Source organism: Diprion similis, chromosome 3 (assembly GCF_021155765.1).
Source record: "Diprion similis isolate iyDipSimi1 chromosome 3, iyDipSimi1.1, whole genome shotgun sequence".
In the NCBI taxonomy this organism is placed as follows: Eukaryota; Metazoa; Arthropoda; class Insecta; order Hymenoptera; family Diprionidae; genus Diprion; species Diprion similis.
Genome location: NC_060107.1, coordinates 3,700,157 through 3,716,714, shown reverse-complemented (window position 1 = coordinate 3,716,714; position 16,558 = coordinate 3,700,157). Strand labels below are relative to the sequence as shown.

The 16,558-nt window shown below is 41.4% G+C and overlaps 2 protein-coding genes across 2 annotated transcripts; both read left to right on the top strand.

Annotated features, from left to right (window-relative positions):
- Nucleotides 1-1,238: 1,238 nt before the first annotated feature.
- LOC124404644 lies at nucleotides 1,239-13,265 on the top strand. Its single transcript, XM_046878978.1, has 16 exons — nucleotides 1,239-1,311; nucleotides 5,874-6,278; nucleotides 6,426-6,796; nucleotides 6,868-7,090; nucleotides 7,165-7,384; nucleotides 7,475-7,737; nucleotides 8,602-8,979; nucleotides 9,045-9,418; nucleotides 9,490-9,712; nucleotides 9,754-10,006; nucleotides 10,098-10,290; nucleotides 10,931-11,417; nucleotides 11,875-12,248; nucleotides 12,323-12,545; nucleotides 12,620-12,839; nucleotides 12,930-13,265. Exons 1-16 carry the CDS (start codon nucleotides 1,239-1,241, stop codon nucleotides 13,228-13,230), a joined length of 4,581 nt encoding a protein of 1,526 aa, XP_046734934.1. The 3' UTR covers nucleotides 13,231-13,265.
- On the top strand, nucleotides 8,357-10,492 carry LOC124404343 (UDP-glycosyltransferase UGT5-like). Its single transcript, XM_046878405.1, has 5 exons — nucleotides 8,357-8,979; nucleotides 9,045-9,418; nucleotides 9,490-9,712; nucleotides 9,787-10,006; nucleotides 10,098-10,492. Exons 1-5 carry the CDS (start codon nucleotides 8,505-8,507, stop codon nucleotides 10,396-10,398), a joined length of 1,593 nt encoding a protein of 530 aa, XP_046734361.1. The 5' UTR covers nucleotides 8,357-8,504; the 3' UTR covers nucleotides 10,399-10,492.
- Nucleotides 13,266-16,558: the final 3,293 nt, after the last annotated feature.

Sequence of the window (16,558 nt, the reverse complement as noted above, 5' to 3'; positions counted from 1 at the left end):
TTTATTAAGCGAAAATTTTAGACGTTCAAAGTGTTAGTAATCAAAGTTTAATTTGTTTGTTTTCACAAAATCCAAAAGATCGGCTTTTAGCCGGGACTTTCAGATTCCATATAAGCATATAATTTTCTCCGAATGACGTCTTTTCGAATATTTTTCAACTGTTTTTGCTCTCTTTGGGTAAAAAATTTGATTTTTAGGAATCAAAGTTGTATTATTTTTCACATTATTCACGTTTCATTATACTATGCAAATGGATATTTTTATTTGAAACTCGACGCAGACAAATATCGGATATCCTGTAGTAAATAATTCTGGCTACAGGTATAAGGAATCGTTTCGTATGATTATACGGCTCTTAACGTACATTACGGTGTTTCGTCCGGAGGCAACATTTATTTCTTTTTGGATTCAACCTGAAAGACTTGTACATAAATATAGCACGGAAATCCTCGCGAGAGGATTCCTCTTAAATCCAATTTTAAGAGGTCTCTCTTGGGACTCGAAGTTTTCCCATTTAAACGTACAAAACGGATAAGATATCATTTTTTTCTTTTTTTTTAAATTGTTACATAATTTTGTTACAAGAATATCCACACAAACAGACACAACTTGTAAACCGTTTACTGTTTCCGAAGAACTTAATTATCTGTAAAATGCTTCCAGGATCATGTCTGTATTATTAAATGCGGCTGAACGGTACGTAGTTTCAAGAAAAGAAAAGAAAAAAAAAATTACATTTGTTCCGTGTTATTTAAACGGAAAAACTTCGAGTTCCAAGATAGACCTTGTAAAATTAGATCAAGGATATAGGTATATCCATCCGTGAATATTCTTTCTTCGTTATTTACAACAAGTTTTTCAACTCAGAGGTGATGAAGAAAAAAAGACAAGGCTGCTTCCAAATGAGAGACTATACAATTTGAGAAAAAGGAGAAGAAAAAATGTGGGATAATGGAGAAAAATCGACCACTTCGTGCATCGCCATTAAAACTTACAGACCCTTTAAGGTTAGCGTCGTATAGCATTTGATCAGTTTTCCTCATGTATTATACCTATACATATAACATATACCCCATCAGCCGAACGTGACACACGCCGAGGCGACGTCGCTTTCTTATAAATCGTTCTTATATAGGTATACAGGATACATAATACGAAAAGGGCGCGGGAATCTAGTCAGCGAATTTTTAGACTATTGTGCAGATCGCCGGGAACCGTTTCTCTCAAATACGTAGGGTATGAGACGGAATGCGTATACATTCCTCGGAAAAACCCTGAGGAAGCTGATTTTCATTTTTTATATTCTGCCGTGTAGGTTCGTACGTACCGGAGTTCGAATGTGTATTATACATATTTACCACACGCGACGTATCGATGTTGGGTTCAGGTGCTCCTGAGCTCTTGAAATTTTGGTTCAGTGTATCGGTCGAATTGAAACTTGCGCTGCTGCGGTGCCGCGGGAATAAGAGACGATTCTTCAACGCTGTCCTCATTTTTCACTCCCCGTTCTAAAGGGACGGAAAAACTCCGCAGAGTACCTACGTCGCGTCGATCGGAATAAAATTCACTGGAATGATTTTTTATCTCCCGAAACCGACCGGTTGAAATTACAAAATTTGAGAATATTTATAATACATTATACAACTCGTTCACCCTGCTCATGATCTAAAAAACGATGTTTGTCTGATTGCTTTTGTAAAGTCGAAAATCTCACTTTGACGCCTTCAGATAGGCAACTGGAGTTTCAATTTCTTATCTTGGGTGCGAAATTGTAAAGCCCGGTTGCCTATCTGCAGGCGTCGAGGTGGCTTGTTTCCACGCTCAGGCCCGATTTATTCAATAAATGTAATACTGCCGATACGAAATAACTCCAGAAGGTAAAAAAAAGCTCTGCAGCGAAGTCGTCGAGAGATGATAGTTCAGGTTTCATGTATACAAGCATGCAAGACATATAGAGCCTCGTACCTTGTGCATAAATTATGAAAGGGTAGCGGGTGCAGAGAGTGTGTCTATTTTAGTGCGACTCTTTTTCCTTCTCTCTCTCTCTCTCTCTCTCTCTCTCTCTCTCGCTTTCCCTCTGTTTCACTTTTATACGTTACCATCATATAAACACAGCTTGACTCATCCGTTCTCAGCTGTAGACACACATACTTTAAACGGAAAAACTTTTTCAACTCAGGATTATCCCAGCGGACAATTTTTTTTTTTTCTTCTCGTAGCTCAAACATTAAATTCTGCCTCTTTTATTATGCGCGCGCACACACACACACACACACACACGAACGTGAAAGTTTCCTCGTACATGTATTCCAAGTTGCACTGAACATGGAACGGAATAACTTATTTGCAAGTTCGAAAGCAGCACAGCTTTTCGGCATCAGATTTCCAAATTATGCGTCACCACATTTTTTTCCACATCGTAACCCGACTCACGGTATACGTATATTATTTTTTTACACCTAAAAAGAATAAACGCCACTTGATCCATGGCGAGCTTTTAAGGTACCCACATAACTTGGTAAACATGGAGGGGGTAAAACAAACAGAGATAACGTGAAAAAAGGAAATTGCCATAATTGCTACATCATGCCGCTTTTGTCTACGTTTTGTTTATTTTTTTTATTTTTTTCTTTCAAACACCTGGCGTCGCGCCGTTTTTCCCACAGCATCATAGCCTCTCTCCATTTTTCAACTTCCACTGTCACTGATCCTCCTCGAGCCCTTGATCTTTGAGGCCATATTTGATGTCTCTAAAGCTCAGAGCGTTCGCCAGCTACGGCGGGTGTAAACTAGGATTTGCCACGGAGTCTGGCTGTGCAGCCGATTCGCGTCTCTTTATGATTCCCGCGTCTTTTCCGGGGTTTATCGGCGAAATGACGCCACGGTCGCTGCAGGAAAAAGGGTGGTGGCAAGGGTATCAAAACCACACTTACGTACACGTATGCACAGACTCACATGTGTGGATATAACGAATTCGAACATATAATACCGCCCAGCTCCGTGGCTTTTCGAATATTACGCTTGCATTTCTTCTTTGCATGTTTTTTTTCTTCTAAGTTTTTTTTTTTCAAACCAGCCCGTCGTCTGGGTGAAATTATTATACCAAAGTCACTGAGATTTCAGAATTTTTGAAATAAATTGAGGTAACAATGAAGGAAGTATTTAAATTACACGCGCAGTTTTAATTATCCCTAAATTGGCGTGAGTTGCATTTTGTAAAATTATACTGCAGTTCTTAGCAGTGGCAATAGCACTCTGAAAAAACAAATAACAATAACCAGTCGCGACGGAATATAACGAGGAAGCGTAATGCCTCCGCGGCTATACAGCCAAAAAGAGAAGAATTAAAAAAAAAAACAAAGTTGGAAATATAACGACGGAGAAGAAAGGGCAACCAGTGTACCTGAATTATCAGTGGGTAACGAGTATATGCGATGTTCTGTTCGTATAATGACGGAGATTTAATTATCCGTAGGGCATTGCTTAAGGTTATAATATATAGGTGACAACTGCGTTGATCGTGATTAAACGTGAATATAGCTGGTAATACGTGCATAAATGCATGAGGAGGTATTTTAATCGCAATATGTTGTGTAAAATTACATTTCACAATGCATAATTGTTGAAATTTTGCGGTGAACCATGCCGAACTACAGCTGCAAATATCGGAATAAATTTATTCCGACAGTATTGAAATTAGTTGAATAATAACGCGGATAAGAGCGCGAATCAAGCGGGTAAAAATCAGGTTAAATGCATAATGTTGCTATGATGTTGTAACGCAAAATGTTCCGGCCATTGGCTCGAAAACCTCATCGGCTTGACTCACCATTTCCACCCATTGAATTCGAGATAATATGTGTACACCTAGATGTGTTTGAGATAATGTTACTTCCAGCGAACAAGTTGTTAGAAACGTTAAACTCGTACCCCTAAAGCCAAAATGAAAACGAGTAAGTTCGTATTTCTCGTCGAAGAAGACGAACTTTTTCCAAGGATGCATGGAACATACACGGTTGAAACAAAATATAAAAAACGGGGATTTCGAAAGAGTAACTGAAGCTAATCAATTTTAATCTAATCTAAAAATGGAACTATTGTAAAGTGAAACGTTGACATTTTCATATGACTGTGTGTAATTTTTTTCTCGTTCAGAGTTTATAATACCAATGCACTGGTTTCCGGTGTAAAAATTATGAAGAAGAAAATTAAAATTTTAAAAAAGCAAAAAAGTCTGAGGAGCCGGGAAGTCTGACTAGTACCGACTGAATCCACTTGACGAGGTTTGCGCGACCGCACAGAGTCGTAGTAGGACTACTGCAGGGCGAACCATACACCGACGGCTTCTACTTATCGCTAAGAGTCCGCAGGTTGTTTAAGTCGGTTCGGGACGTTTCTACTTGCGTGAGTTAAACCCGAGTCAGCACTACGGGCTGACCCAGATAGCCGTTTCCACTCGAGCCAGTGGCGGCAGCCCGCCATACACGTGTGATAAAGGGGCGGCATACCCGCAGGCGACGGCACTACACGGAATGAGCCTTACTAATTAAAAATCCTCACACGACGTGCTGCAGGTGGAGAGAATGAAGAGTAACGAATCGGTGCGAAGTGGGTAGGGCAGAATATCTTCGGATAAGGTGAAAACGAGCTTTTTTAGATAGCGGATTCGAGTCCCGCGGTATTTAGGAGCCATTCGAAGATCTAAATCTGAGGTTCTCGGCCAGGCGGAAGGTCGTTACAGGTGAAAAGAGAGGGTGGGAGGCTAGGAGGGGGGCGCGCATTGAGGTGAGCAAAAAGTGACGCTTTATGATGAATGTCCTTGGGGGATAAAAAGAGGCTCAATTCATAAATCTTGAGGCGTTTATATCTGTTCGGTTCGCCCGGCGTTTCTCATCCCGGTTTTTCGCCGTTTACGGTGTTTTCGACTGTCGAAACCAGCGCGAGGAATGTTTCGTTACATTATCGGGATATTCGATGGGCAAGGCTTTGCGGATAGACCTATTTGTCTCGTGGACGCTGCTCATCAGTTCTGCCTGCACCAGCAGCCTTGTTGATTTCAAACCAAATATCATTTTGAAGGGGGATATTTATCACTGGCTACGTCAGTTCCATTGTCTGACCAATGCTCACTCACCCGGCTCTAAACCCCTTTCATTAATCCTCGAAATTTAATTAAGCCACCAGCTGATATTCAGACCCCTGCAATCTAGGTATATCTGGCACACACAAGGAAGACACGCGGCTATATGGCATATATAGCTTCTTGATCATTTGGCAAATTTTTGTTACAGATGGAGAAAAACTTCTTCCTTAAGTTATTGTCCGAATCATTGAATGATCAGATGCACTGTAACAGTTATCGCAAAATCATGGAACACCACCGGTACGATAAGATTTGTGCAATCACGTGAATGCATCGTTAACCTGAGAGATATAAGAGCGATAGATTTAATCTACTGATTAGGAAATGCATGAGATACAAATAAAATCGCAGTGTAGTTGCGCGATTGATAGTAAAGTTAGTCTGCGAAAGTGCATATATGCGTAACTATAGATTGAACTCCATACACCTTTCAAACCCAGAGTTAAACAGCATTTTCTCTGAATCGCAGAAAGAATAATTTCGAAAATGCAATGAGATATCCTGGGGCAAAGATCAGAGTACGAAATTCGATTTCGCAATATCTGCATTCGAACGATTGATTACGCGAAGCATTGGACATACTGCATGTGATAATGACGCCGATACGTTGAGACTTGGTCAGTTAACACGTCAACCGAGTATAGAGCGGATGCAAACATGTCTCGAAAGTCGATCGCACCTTTTCTATTGATCCTGACTATCGTGATTGTTTGTAACAGCGGAAACGGAGCGCGAATACTCGGCATATTTCCGATGCCCTCCGTCAGCCATCAGGTTGTGTATCGCCAACTGACCCTGGCTCTGAGGGATCGAGGCCACGAGCTCGTCGTCGTGACGCCAGATCCATTGAGGAACCTAAATCTGAAGAACTACACCGAGATAGACGTGAGCGTCAACTACAACTACTTCACTTCAATGAATCGCATACATGCGAGAAAAACTTCGAGATGGACTGATTGGATCTGGCCGATCGTTCCCAGTTTTCTGAATAGTACTGAAGAAGTCTTCGATCATCCGGAATTCAAGAGGATCTATGCACCGCAAAGCGGGGAGAAGTTCGACTTGATTTTGGTGGAGATTTTTCACTGGCCAGCCATTTTTGCATTCGCGAAACGTTTCCACGCTCCGGTAATCGGCAAGTGACACAGGTTGATAAATAATCATACTAATGATAAGTGTCCATACTTTACATGATCTGTAAACTCCTACCTACACAATCGATTTCAGGAAAAACACCATGAAAAGACGTTACATGATTTTTTTGTGAATATTTTTTACGAAGGTATCGCGCCTCAAGGACTGACTACTAACATTCACTTCGCCGTTAACAATCCCTTGATGATCTCTCACGAATCAAATTGGGACCAGGGTGCGGCAATTTTTAAACATTTGACGTTTTGGGAAAGGCTGAAGAATTTCGTTGCCGTGTGGACTTTTATCTACTGCTATGATACGGAGTACCTGCAGGCACAGCATGCCATCGCGCGAAAATATTTAGATATCGAAGTTTCAGAATTACGTGATCTACAGAAAAACACAAGTCTGATATTCGTTAATCAGCAAGCAACGATTTCGTACACCAGGCCAAATATTCCCAAAATCATTGAAATCGGTAACTTTCACGTTTCAACGAAGATCGAGCCTCTATCAAAGGTAGTATAGGTACAGTCATCCATTTTTCACCTTCTAATGCACACGACTCACATAATTTTTCTCTCATACAGGATCTTGAGAAGACTCTTGACGAATCCAAACAAGGATTTATATACATGAGCCTTGGGTCCAACGTGAAGAGCACCATGTTGGACAAAAAAACACGCTCAGAATTTATCGGCGCGTTTTCCAAGCTTCCCTACACGGTAATTTGGAAGTTCGAGGATGATTTTCTTCTCGGCAAACCAGACAACGTAATAATAATTAAGTGGGCCCCGCAGCAGGCGATTCTAGGTATCTGAATATGCAAAAAGCATTTTAAACGAATTCTACAAATCAAATGCACGTCACCTTACGCATCTTTTCAGCTCACCCAAACCTGAAAGTCTTCATGTACCAAGGAGGACTCCAGAGCACCGAGGAAGCAATTTCTCACGGCGTTCCTGTGATTGGTTTTCCGGTGATGGCCGATCAGGACATGAATGTTAACAAAATGGTGTCTCTTGGTGTGGGAAAGAAGCTGGAAATCACTAACGTAAACAGGGAAGATCTGATTGAAGCAATACAATCCGTTGCGACGGACGGCAGGTAAAGTAAAATTTTCACCGAAAGGAATCCGATACGCGGCACACGTGACTGAAGCATCAATTTCATGAAGAGGTGTCCGAAAATTTTCAGTTACAAGCAAAGGATGCTAAACTTGCGCGAACTGCTGAACGACAGGCCGTACGATTTACTGGAAAACGCAATTTGGTGGACCGAACACGTGATTCGTCACAGAGGCGCCCCTCATTTGCACTCCAGCACCGCCGACGAGCCGTGGTACCAGCGCCAGGATATGGACATCATTTTTGTCATCACCGCCGTATCTCTGATAGCCTCAATTTTTACGATATTCATTTTTTATCAGTTATCAACGTGTATTATTATCGCGTTGAGCCGTAAGCGATCAGTCGACAAAAAGCAAAAGGTAAATTGAGAATAGCTGATACGGAAAGCAATGTTTCCATTCTTGATAAATTCAGTTATTCATGCACAGATTAATGACACTACAATTTCGAAATTGAATAATAAAATTTCGAAAGTGAAGATAATAAACGAACAAGAATACGAAAGTGACGATATTTTGTAAACACTAACACTTACATCGGTTGTTCATATCATTATTAGAAATTCAAGAATTTGGAAAGAGAAAAAAGAAAAAACTAAATTATGTGACATATTTCGATATCAGAATCTGAATTATTCGAAATCTTACATAAATCCGTGTCAGACGGCAAAAAGTTGCTGTCAGGAAATATTCTGTATCGACTTTGTAGAAAGACTTGCCACAGAGTCTTCTCAAATTTTTGCAACTGAAAGCAAAGCTACTAGAGTAGTGTAAAATATACGATTACGTTCCTCTGTAACATTCACGCACGAGACTCGTGCCTTTCGACAATGCCAGTATCCACTTATCGCAAAAGCACGTTCAAGCTTGAGCTGAAAAATAAGATATTACTGCAATTACGTCTATGTTCTGTAAAAACGAGGATACGACCTTGACGGCGGTTGATTACACCAAATACGCAGAGGAAGGGATGAATATGCAGCGTCATGTTTATCTAAATGAACCTTCAAGTAGATGTAGTACAGCGTAAATTCAGGCCTCTAGTACACTTTCAGACGTGGTGAGTTATCGCCTGAGAGTGATCGACAGTTGACGAAAATGACGAGAAAGATCATCGCACTAGCCGCACTTATTTTTCTCGTGTCGATTCTGCACTGCGGAAACGCCTCGCGAATACTTTGCGTATTTCCATCAGCCTCGGTCAGTCATCAGGTAGTTTTTCGCGGATTGACCATGGCCCTGAGGGAACGTGGCCACGAGCTCGTTGTCGTGACGACGAGTCCGGTGAGGGATCCGAATCTGAAGAACTACACTGAGATAGACATCAGTTTTCTTTACGAGCAGAATTTCACAACGAATTATATAGAGCTGCGACGAAACGCGCGCTGGATTGATTGGTTCTGGGACGTTTCACCGATCCTACATTTGTTCGGTGAAAAAATCTTCGGACATCCAGAATTGAAGAAGATTTATGCACCGAATAGCGGTGAAAAGTTTGACTTGATGTTGATGGAGACTCTTTATTGGCCGACGTTTTTGGCTCTCGGTAAACGATTCGACGTTCCCATCATTGGTGAGTGTCATGTTTCATAGTTATTTTTTAGTCAAATCTGACCATGGATGTTGTCTGCTGTTAAGGAATCACGTCTTTGGGTCTTGCTCTGAACCTTCAATACTCGGTCGGGAATCCGGTACTGACTTCTCATCAATCGAACTGGGACCTTCCAATAAAGGAAACGTCCGATTCGCCGACGCTTTTAGAAAGGCTTAGGAACTTCTACGACGTATGGAAGTACATTTACTATTACAACACGGAGTTCATGCCTGCTCAGCATTCCATTGCAAAAAAATATTTGGGAAACGAGATTCCAGAACTTGGTGAAATCGAGAGGAACCTCAGTTTGATTTTCACCAACCAACAGGAGCCGATCTCGTATCTTAGACCAACCGTACCCAACGTTATTCAAATTGGTAATTTCCACGTGGCGAAGAATATCAAGCCTCTGCCGAAGGTATTATGGGTATTGTGTTGGGGTTTTCACCTCGCAATACACGTGACTCACATAATTATTCTTTCACAAAGGATCTTCAGAAGACCCTTGACGAAGCCAAACAAGGATTTATATACGTGAGCCTAGGATCCAACGTGAAGAGCACCATGCTGGACAGGAAAACACGCTCAGAGTTTATCGCCGCGTTTTCCAAGCTTCCCTACACGGTAATTTGGAAGTTCGAGGACGATTTTCTTCCCGGCAAACCGGACAACGTAATAATAATTAAGTGGGCCCCGCAGCAGGCGATTCTAGGTATCTGAATATGCAAAAAGCATTTTAAACTAATTCTACAGATCAAATGGACGTCACCTTACGCATCTTTTCAGCTCACCCAAACCTGAAAGTCTTCGTGTACCAAGGAGGACTTCAGAGCACAGAGGAAGCGATTTCTCACGGCGTTCCTGTGATCGGTTTCCCAGTGATGGCCGATCAAGACCTGAATGTTAACAAAATGGTGTCTCTTGGTGCCGGGAAGAAGCTGGAAATCACTGACGTGAAAAAGGCCGATTTGCTGGAAGCGATACTGTCCGTCGCTGGGGATAGCAGGTAACGTACAATTTTATCCGATGAATTCGAATACGCGACACACGTAACTGAAACATCAGTTTCATAGAAATCGGTTCAACATTTTTTTCAGTTACAAGCAAAGGGTGCTAAACGTACGCGATCTGCTGAAAGACAGGCCGTACGATTCACTGAAGAATGCAGTTTGGTGGACCGAGCACGTGATACGATACAAAGGTGCCCCTCATCTCCATTCTAGTACAGCCGACGACCCGTGGTACCAGCGTAGCGATATGGATATAATCTTCTTAATTGCTGCCGTATTTGTAATATCTTTGATGTCCGTTTCAGCTGTACTTTATAAGTTCTTATTTTACACTATGAATATATTCGTCAATCAGCAATTAGTACACAAAAAAGAAAAGCTTAAATGACAATACATCTATACTCATTATACGCGAAAAAAACTGTTTTTATAATTGTGTTTGCAAGTATTTATATCCAACTGATTCATGGAAAAGCAAATAAATGAAACTAACGTGGAAGAAACTGAAAGATATATTATTATATTGTAAGTAATACAAGTACTAGCTGATAACCAAGCGTTACGGAATCACGTGTAATTGCACGCGTATCTTACTTAGTCACGTGATGAAGAATATTTGGTGTAAAGATAGGGTTCCACAACTGTATCTATAGTTCTCTAGGTTATCTAAGAATTAGAATCTTGATGCAGATTCGTCTATGTACGAAACTGACGACTACTTTACATTACCTACACAATACAATCGAAATCTATATGCATGGTCGGTGATCATACCGTTGCCTCACGATGACTTGGAAGTATTTCGAGTGATTAATAGCAACGCAAAAGACTTGCGTGTGTAAAGGCAACACGACGACATACTACACGTTAGTTGGAGACGCGGCGAACTCTGGTGTTTGTACTAGTGAAGAAAATTCGAGCGGTCAAACATGTCGCGACAGTTGGTGTGCAAATCAATATCGCTGATTCTTCTCGTTACTGCGTGGGAGTTTGGAAATGGATCGCGAATACTCGCCGTATTTCCCTCATCCTCGGTCAGTCATCAGATAGTTTTTCGTGGATTGACCCTGGCCTTGAGGGAACGAGGCCACGAGCTCGTTGTCGTGACGCCGAATCCGGTGAAGGACTCGAATTTGAAAAACTACACAGAGATAGACGTCAGCTACATCTACAAGGAAAATACGTCGTTGGACCTGATAGATGTGCGGAGAAAAATGAACTGGGTTGAATTCGTTCGTATAGTGGCATACACGTTTCACGCGTTTAGTGAACAAATCTTCCAGCATCCTGATTTTAAAAAGATCTACGAGCCAGGCAGCGGTGAAAAGTTTGACTTGCTGCTGATGGAGACACTTTATTGTCCAGCATTTCTATCGCTTGCCAAACGGTTCGACGTTCCGATAATTGGTGAGTCCTTGTGCGGTTAATTGTTTTACAGGGGTTTTTCGAGTAAACGACACAGTATGTTGAGTTGCCTATCACTAAGGAAAATAGATATCGGTAAAGCAGACCTACCAACCTACCTACAATTATATACGTTTAGTACTTATATAGTAACTTTAATCAAATCAAGTCATATACACGCGATCACTGAACGCTTCAGCACAGGTTATAAATAACGAAAGAACTGCTTGACCAAATCCACACTACTTGGCAACACAGGCAGTTCTAGCTCGCTCGTGAGGACTTGAAATGCATTACCTACCGATAAGTCGTACCGATATTTATTCCCCTCAGCGGTAGGCAACCCAACATACTACGGGATTTACTCGGAAACACTGCGTATGGTTTAAAACTGTAACGTTATTGTCAGCGTCGAGAGGTGGCTTTTAAAGGCAAACTGTATATTTTTTTTTTTTTTGAGGAATGTCGTCCCTAAGTCCGGCCCTAAACGTGCAATACTCTATCGGAAACCCGATACTGTCTACACATCAATCGGTTTGGGACCTGCATAGAAACGAAATGTCCGATCCACCGACGTTTTTTGAGAGGCTGAGGAACTTTGTCAACGTATGGAAATACATTCATTATTTCGAGAATGAGATCATGCCAGCACAACATGCTATTGCGGAAAAATATTTGGGAATCAAGATTCCGGATCTTGGCGAAATCGAGAGAAATCTCAGTTTGATTTTCGTCAACCAACAGTTGCCGATCTCGTACCCCAGGCCAACCGTACCTATCGTGGTTGAAATCGGTAACTTTCACGTTTCGAAGAAGGTCGATTCTCTGTCGAAGGTATAGGTGTAGGTACTATGAGCTTCTCACCTCGAAATGTTCGCGACTCATTATGTGATTCTTCTCTTACAAAGGATCTTCAGAAGACTCTTGACGAATCCAAACAAGGATTTATATACGTGAGTCTAGGATCCAACGTGAAGAGTACCATGCTGGACACGAAATCACGCTCAGAGTTTATCGCCGTGTTTTCCAAGCTTCCCTACACGGTAATTTGGAAGTTCGAGGACGACTTTCTTCCCGGCAAACCAGACAACGTAATAATAATCAAGTGGGCCCCGCAGCAGGCGATTCTAGGTACCTGAATGTGCAAAAAGCATTTTAAACGAATTCTACAGATCAAATGCACGTCACCTTACGCATCTTTCCAGCTCACCCAAACCTGAAAGTCTTCGTGTACCAAGGAGGACTTCAGAGCACTGAGGAAGCGATTTCTCACGGTGTTCCTGTGATCGGTTTTCCGGTGATGGGCGATCAAGACATGAATGTTGACAAAATTGTGTCTTTTGGTGCGGGAAAGAAGCTGGAAATCACTAACGTAAACAGGGAAGATCTGATGGAAGCAATACAATCCGTTGCGACGGACGGCAGGTAAAGTAAAATTTTCACCGAAAGGAATCCGATACGCGGCACACGTGACTGAAGCATCAATTTCATGAAGAGGTGTCCGAAAATTTTCAGTTACAAGCAAAGGATGCTAAACTTGCGCGAACTGCTGAACGACAGGCCGTACGATTTACTGGAAAACGCAATTTGGTGGACCGAACACGTGATTCGTCACAGAGGCGCCCCTCATTTGCACTCCAGCACCGCCGACGAGCCGTGGTACCAGCGCCAGGATATGGACATCATTTTTGTCATCACCGCCGTATCTCTGATAGCTTCAACTTTATCTCTGATCATTGTGTATCGTTTGTTAAGTTACAGTATTAACGCTTTCAGCCATCAAAAATTACCGGTGAATAAAAAGAAGAAGATGTAAAGAGCTAGTTATATTTCACCGGTATAGTTATAATTAAAAATCATCCATAAATGGTAACATCTTTTTACAAGAGATATATGACGCTACCCAATGAAAGATTAAAGAAAATAAAATGTTGTTTACCATTTCACATGAACCTCTGTAACTCGAATACTGCGAAAAGTGCAACAATGAATCGCGCGTTGTCAGTTTAAACAATCCTTCTTAAACTGGGCGATAAATAAATGAACCCCTTGAAGCGAGTCAATCGAGCCGCTAGTCGAGTCCTGGGTGGTATTAAAATCCATCGCTAAATAATCCCCGCCTACATTGTATAATAATCATATTTCGAGCGCTCTGCTTGCCTCAGCCGTATTTCCTGAGTGTTATTTATTCCTTGTGTTATAATGTTATTACCGTTAAAATCTCCGGAGGTTACACGCCGCGGTTAGAAACAAGCGGTAGTTGGTTCTGCCACGAAACCGTCTTCAGGAATAAGGAATTTTTATTTATTTCGAGGAATGAAGGGGGCTTTGGAGTCTCGAGTTTAGGTTTCGGCGCTGGATGGTTTCTCCCTTGGCTGGTTGTTCAACCTGCGGCAGTCTGGCTTGTTTAAGGAAGGAGAAGTAGGTGCCCCGAGAAGGCACTTAACTCCCGTTCTAATTACTGCAACACTTGTAGCACCCTCTGCCCTTCTCAATGCTTCCTGCCCTTCCCTTCATCTATACACTTGCCCATTATCATCGTTTACCCATTGTCCACCACTCCCCCTTCGATTGATTTGAAATTGATGATTATACCATTTTCAGAATTTATTGATAACTCGATTCGTTAATATTTGATTCGTTCTTGATTTACATTTATTTTCGTTCTCCTATCTACTTGATGGTGAAAAAATCTTCAAGGTAAAGGACCTCACTTTATGATAATATGTATCACGGTTTACAGGTATGTGTTATAAATATTTACACTTTATAGTTGGAAATTTCAATCTTCACTGACTGAGGATGAACGGTTGATGAACAAGATAAAATTGTTATTCACACGGTGAAAAATGAAGCGAAACATTATAACTATGTATACAAGATTCAATCGGGTCATAATTAATCTGCGTAATCGTTTTTCCAAAGACTTTATGGGACAGGCAGCAGACTGTAGGTGAAGTTGAGAAATGAAATACTGAAACAAGGGGATCAGGGACTCTCCTGTCACCAGCAGCCGAGTCCCCATGCACGTAAAAGACGTTTAATTACGGAAATTACAGGGGCGTCGAAAGCTCGGGTGAAAATTTACGCAACTCGTTATTCGAAGGTAACCGAAATCACGTAGGTCACATCTATTATACAGTGTGCACAGGGAGTTTGATCCGTCAACCCTTTCGAACAAGGGTTACAGGACGTGTGTCGAAAGTATGGAAATGACCTAATAGGAACCAGCAAGCCACCTATTTTCATACAACAACGAAAACGATCGATGCGTAACGTTTTTCCTTTTTCCCTCGTGTTGTAACTTGAATTTAAGATAGTTAGACGAAGGTCCGATAGACAAGTTAGACACAAATGTGTATGAGACGTCCTCTCTAGATAACCAATTGTCTATGACCGACGTCAGTCTGCGTTAGTTCGCAATAAGACGCGTAATTTAAAACGATGTCAAAACCTGTTACTCATTAATAAATCTTATTCGTTGTAATATTAATTCCTGTGGGATTTTATTTGAGCCAGACGAGCGAGTAACCTCTTAAACGATATACAACACTCGGATCACTTTTTTTTTGCAGTTTTATCTATTCGTATCGTGATATTATCGTGCAAAGGTAATATCGTCGCAAAGATAATTTTCAGGTGTACTCAATTGCACCTTCGTGTCTACAAATAATGAAGTTAATGAGCCAACCCGTAACGCGGACGATATTTTAATATGACGTGCAAAAGTTGCATCAGTATAATACTGGGAAGTATCTGAAACTGCAGAGTCACACGCGACGGCAATGTATGGTATAATACACTATTGATGCAAATGATAATCCTCTCGGTCAATATAATATCCTGGAAATCCCTTTTCCGAAGAAATTCAATAATGTTCTTTTGCTCTTGGTTTAATCAAACCCGGGGCCATTCGTTCGTTCATTCGTTCGTTCGTTCGTTCGTTCGTTCGTTCGTTCGTTCGTTCGTTCGTTCGTTCGTTCGTCCGACAAATTTCTTCAAGTGTATCGACTATATACGCAGCTGGCGAATCAGCCGATGCGATAGAACGAACGAATTCGAAGGACGCTACTGCCCTCGAGCGACAAATATATCGATCTGCTCGGATATATTGGATAGCGCAGTTGAGAACCGCAAAACAAATGAACGCGGCGGTCGGTTCAGGATTGGCCATCAACCGAGATGAAAGGATATTAACCAATCACAACTGCGGCTTACAAGGGCCGATCGAATTCCGTATACAGAATGAGCTGGCTACGGCTTTGAGCACGGTTTAACGCAATTCCCAAAGCCTGAGTAAACCTAATACCGGATGGCTGCACTAAAAGCCGCGTCTACGGTGAAATTAAGGCGTTTGAAACAGCTTGATTAAAAACCGCGACGCCTTTGCTGTGTGAACTTGATTGAATATAATTCACCCTGCGTCAAAGAAACACTTGAGCAAACTTTAAAAACGGTTCATTAGATTGCTCTTCTATACCGATCATACATATGAGTGAAACAAATAAAGAAATTTAAGAGTAGCTGGTAACAACATCTGATGCAAATATAAAAACTTATGGTTCGTGTTGTTCCTGTTCTATCGACTGATACAGTACGTAGATACATTTTTCAGCAAAACCAGTTAGTTTTCATACATGTATAAGGGTTGAAGGCACACGGTAGTGTTCTCTTCAGAAGACACAACGTGCGATTGTTGCCGAAGAATAGGTTATGTAAAAAGAAGTTATTGACCATCGTCAAGCAGTAAACATCCCCAAAATTTATGGTACATTGTATACGTATATGGGAGAATATTTGATATTTACATTTTGTAGGTACTTACTTAAGTAATCTTCAATTTCCGCGAAATAATGTTCCTTTTAAAGCAACAATTCCCTTTCGCTAGAGGATTGAAAAAATGTTTGCCTCGGGCAAAACAGCGAGGCGTGAGTAAACCTAAGCGTGATAACAGAAGGAAAGAAAGAAAGAAAGAGAGAGAAAAGCTGTTAATGAAATACTTTTGGGGAATGGCGTGTCTTTGTAGAGCTCGCTTTGAGGTTAAGCGAAAACATTTCTTCGCGCTGTATAAGCTGCAGTAACGTAAACGGCACGCCAAAGAGGAACGATTCCAGTTTTTGTCAGAACGCGAAAGGGCTTTAGGG

Coding starts and splice junctions, on each gene's coding strand:
- LOC124404644 (XM_046878978.1), top strand. CDS start 1,239: ATGAGACGGAATGCGTATACATTCCTCGGAAAAACCCTGAGGAAGCTG. Junction 8,980..9,044: donor ATTCGACGTTCCCATCATTG/GTGAGTGTCATG, acceptor TCTGCTGTTAAG/GAATCACGTCTTTGGGTCTT. Junction 10,291..10,930: donor TCTTAATTGCTGCCGTATTT/GTAATATCTTTG, acceptor AGAAAATTCGAG/CGGTCAAACATGTCGCGACA.
- LOC124404343 (XM_046878405.1), top strand. CDS start 8,505: ATGACGAGAAAGATCATCGCACTAGCCGCACTTATTTTTCTCGTGTCG. Junction 9,419..9,489: donor ATATCAAGCCTCTGCCGAAG/GTATTATGGGTA, acceptor TCTTTCACAAAG/GATCTTCAGAAGACCCTTGA. Junction 9,713..9,786: donor CCCGCAGCAGGCGATTCTAG/GTATCTGAATAT, acceptor GCATCTTTTCAG/CTCACCCAAACCTGAAAGTC.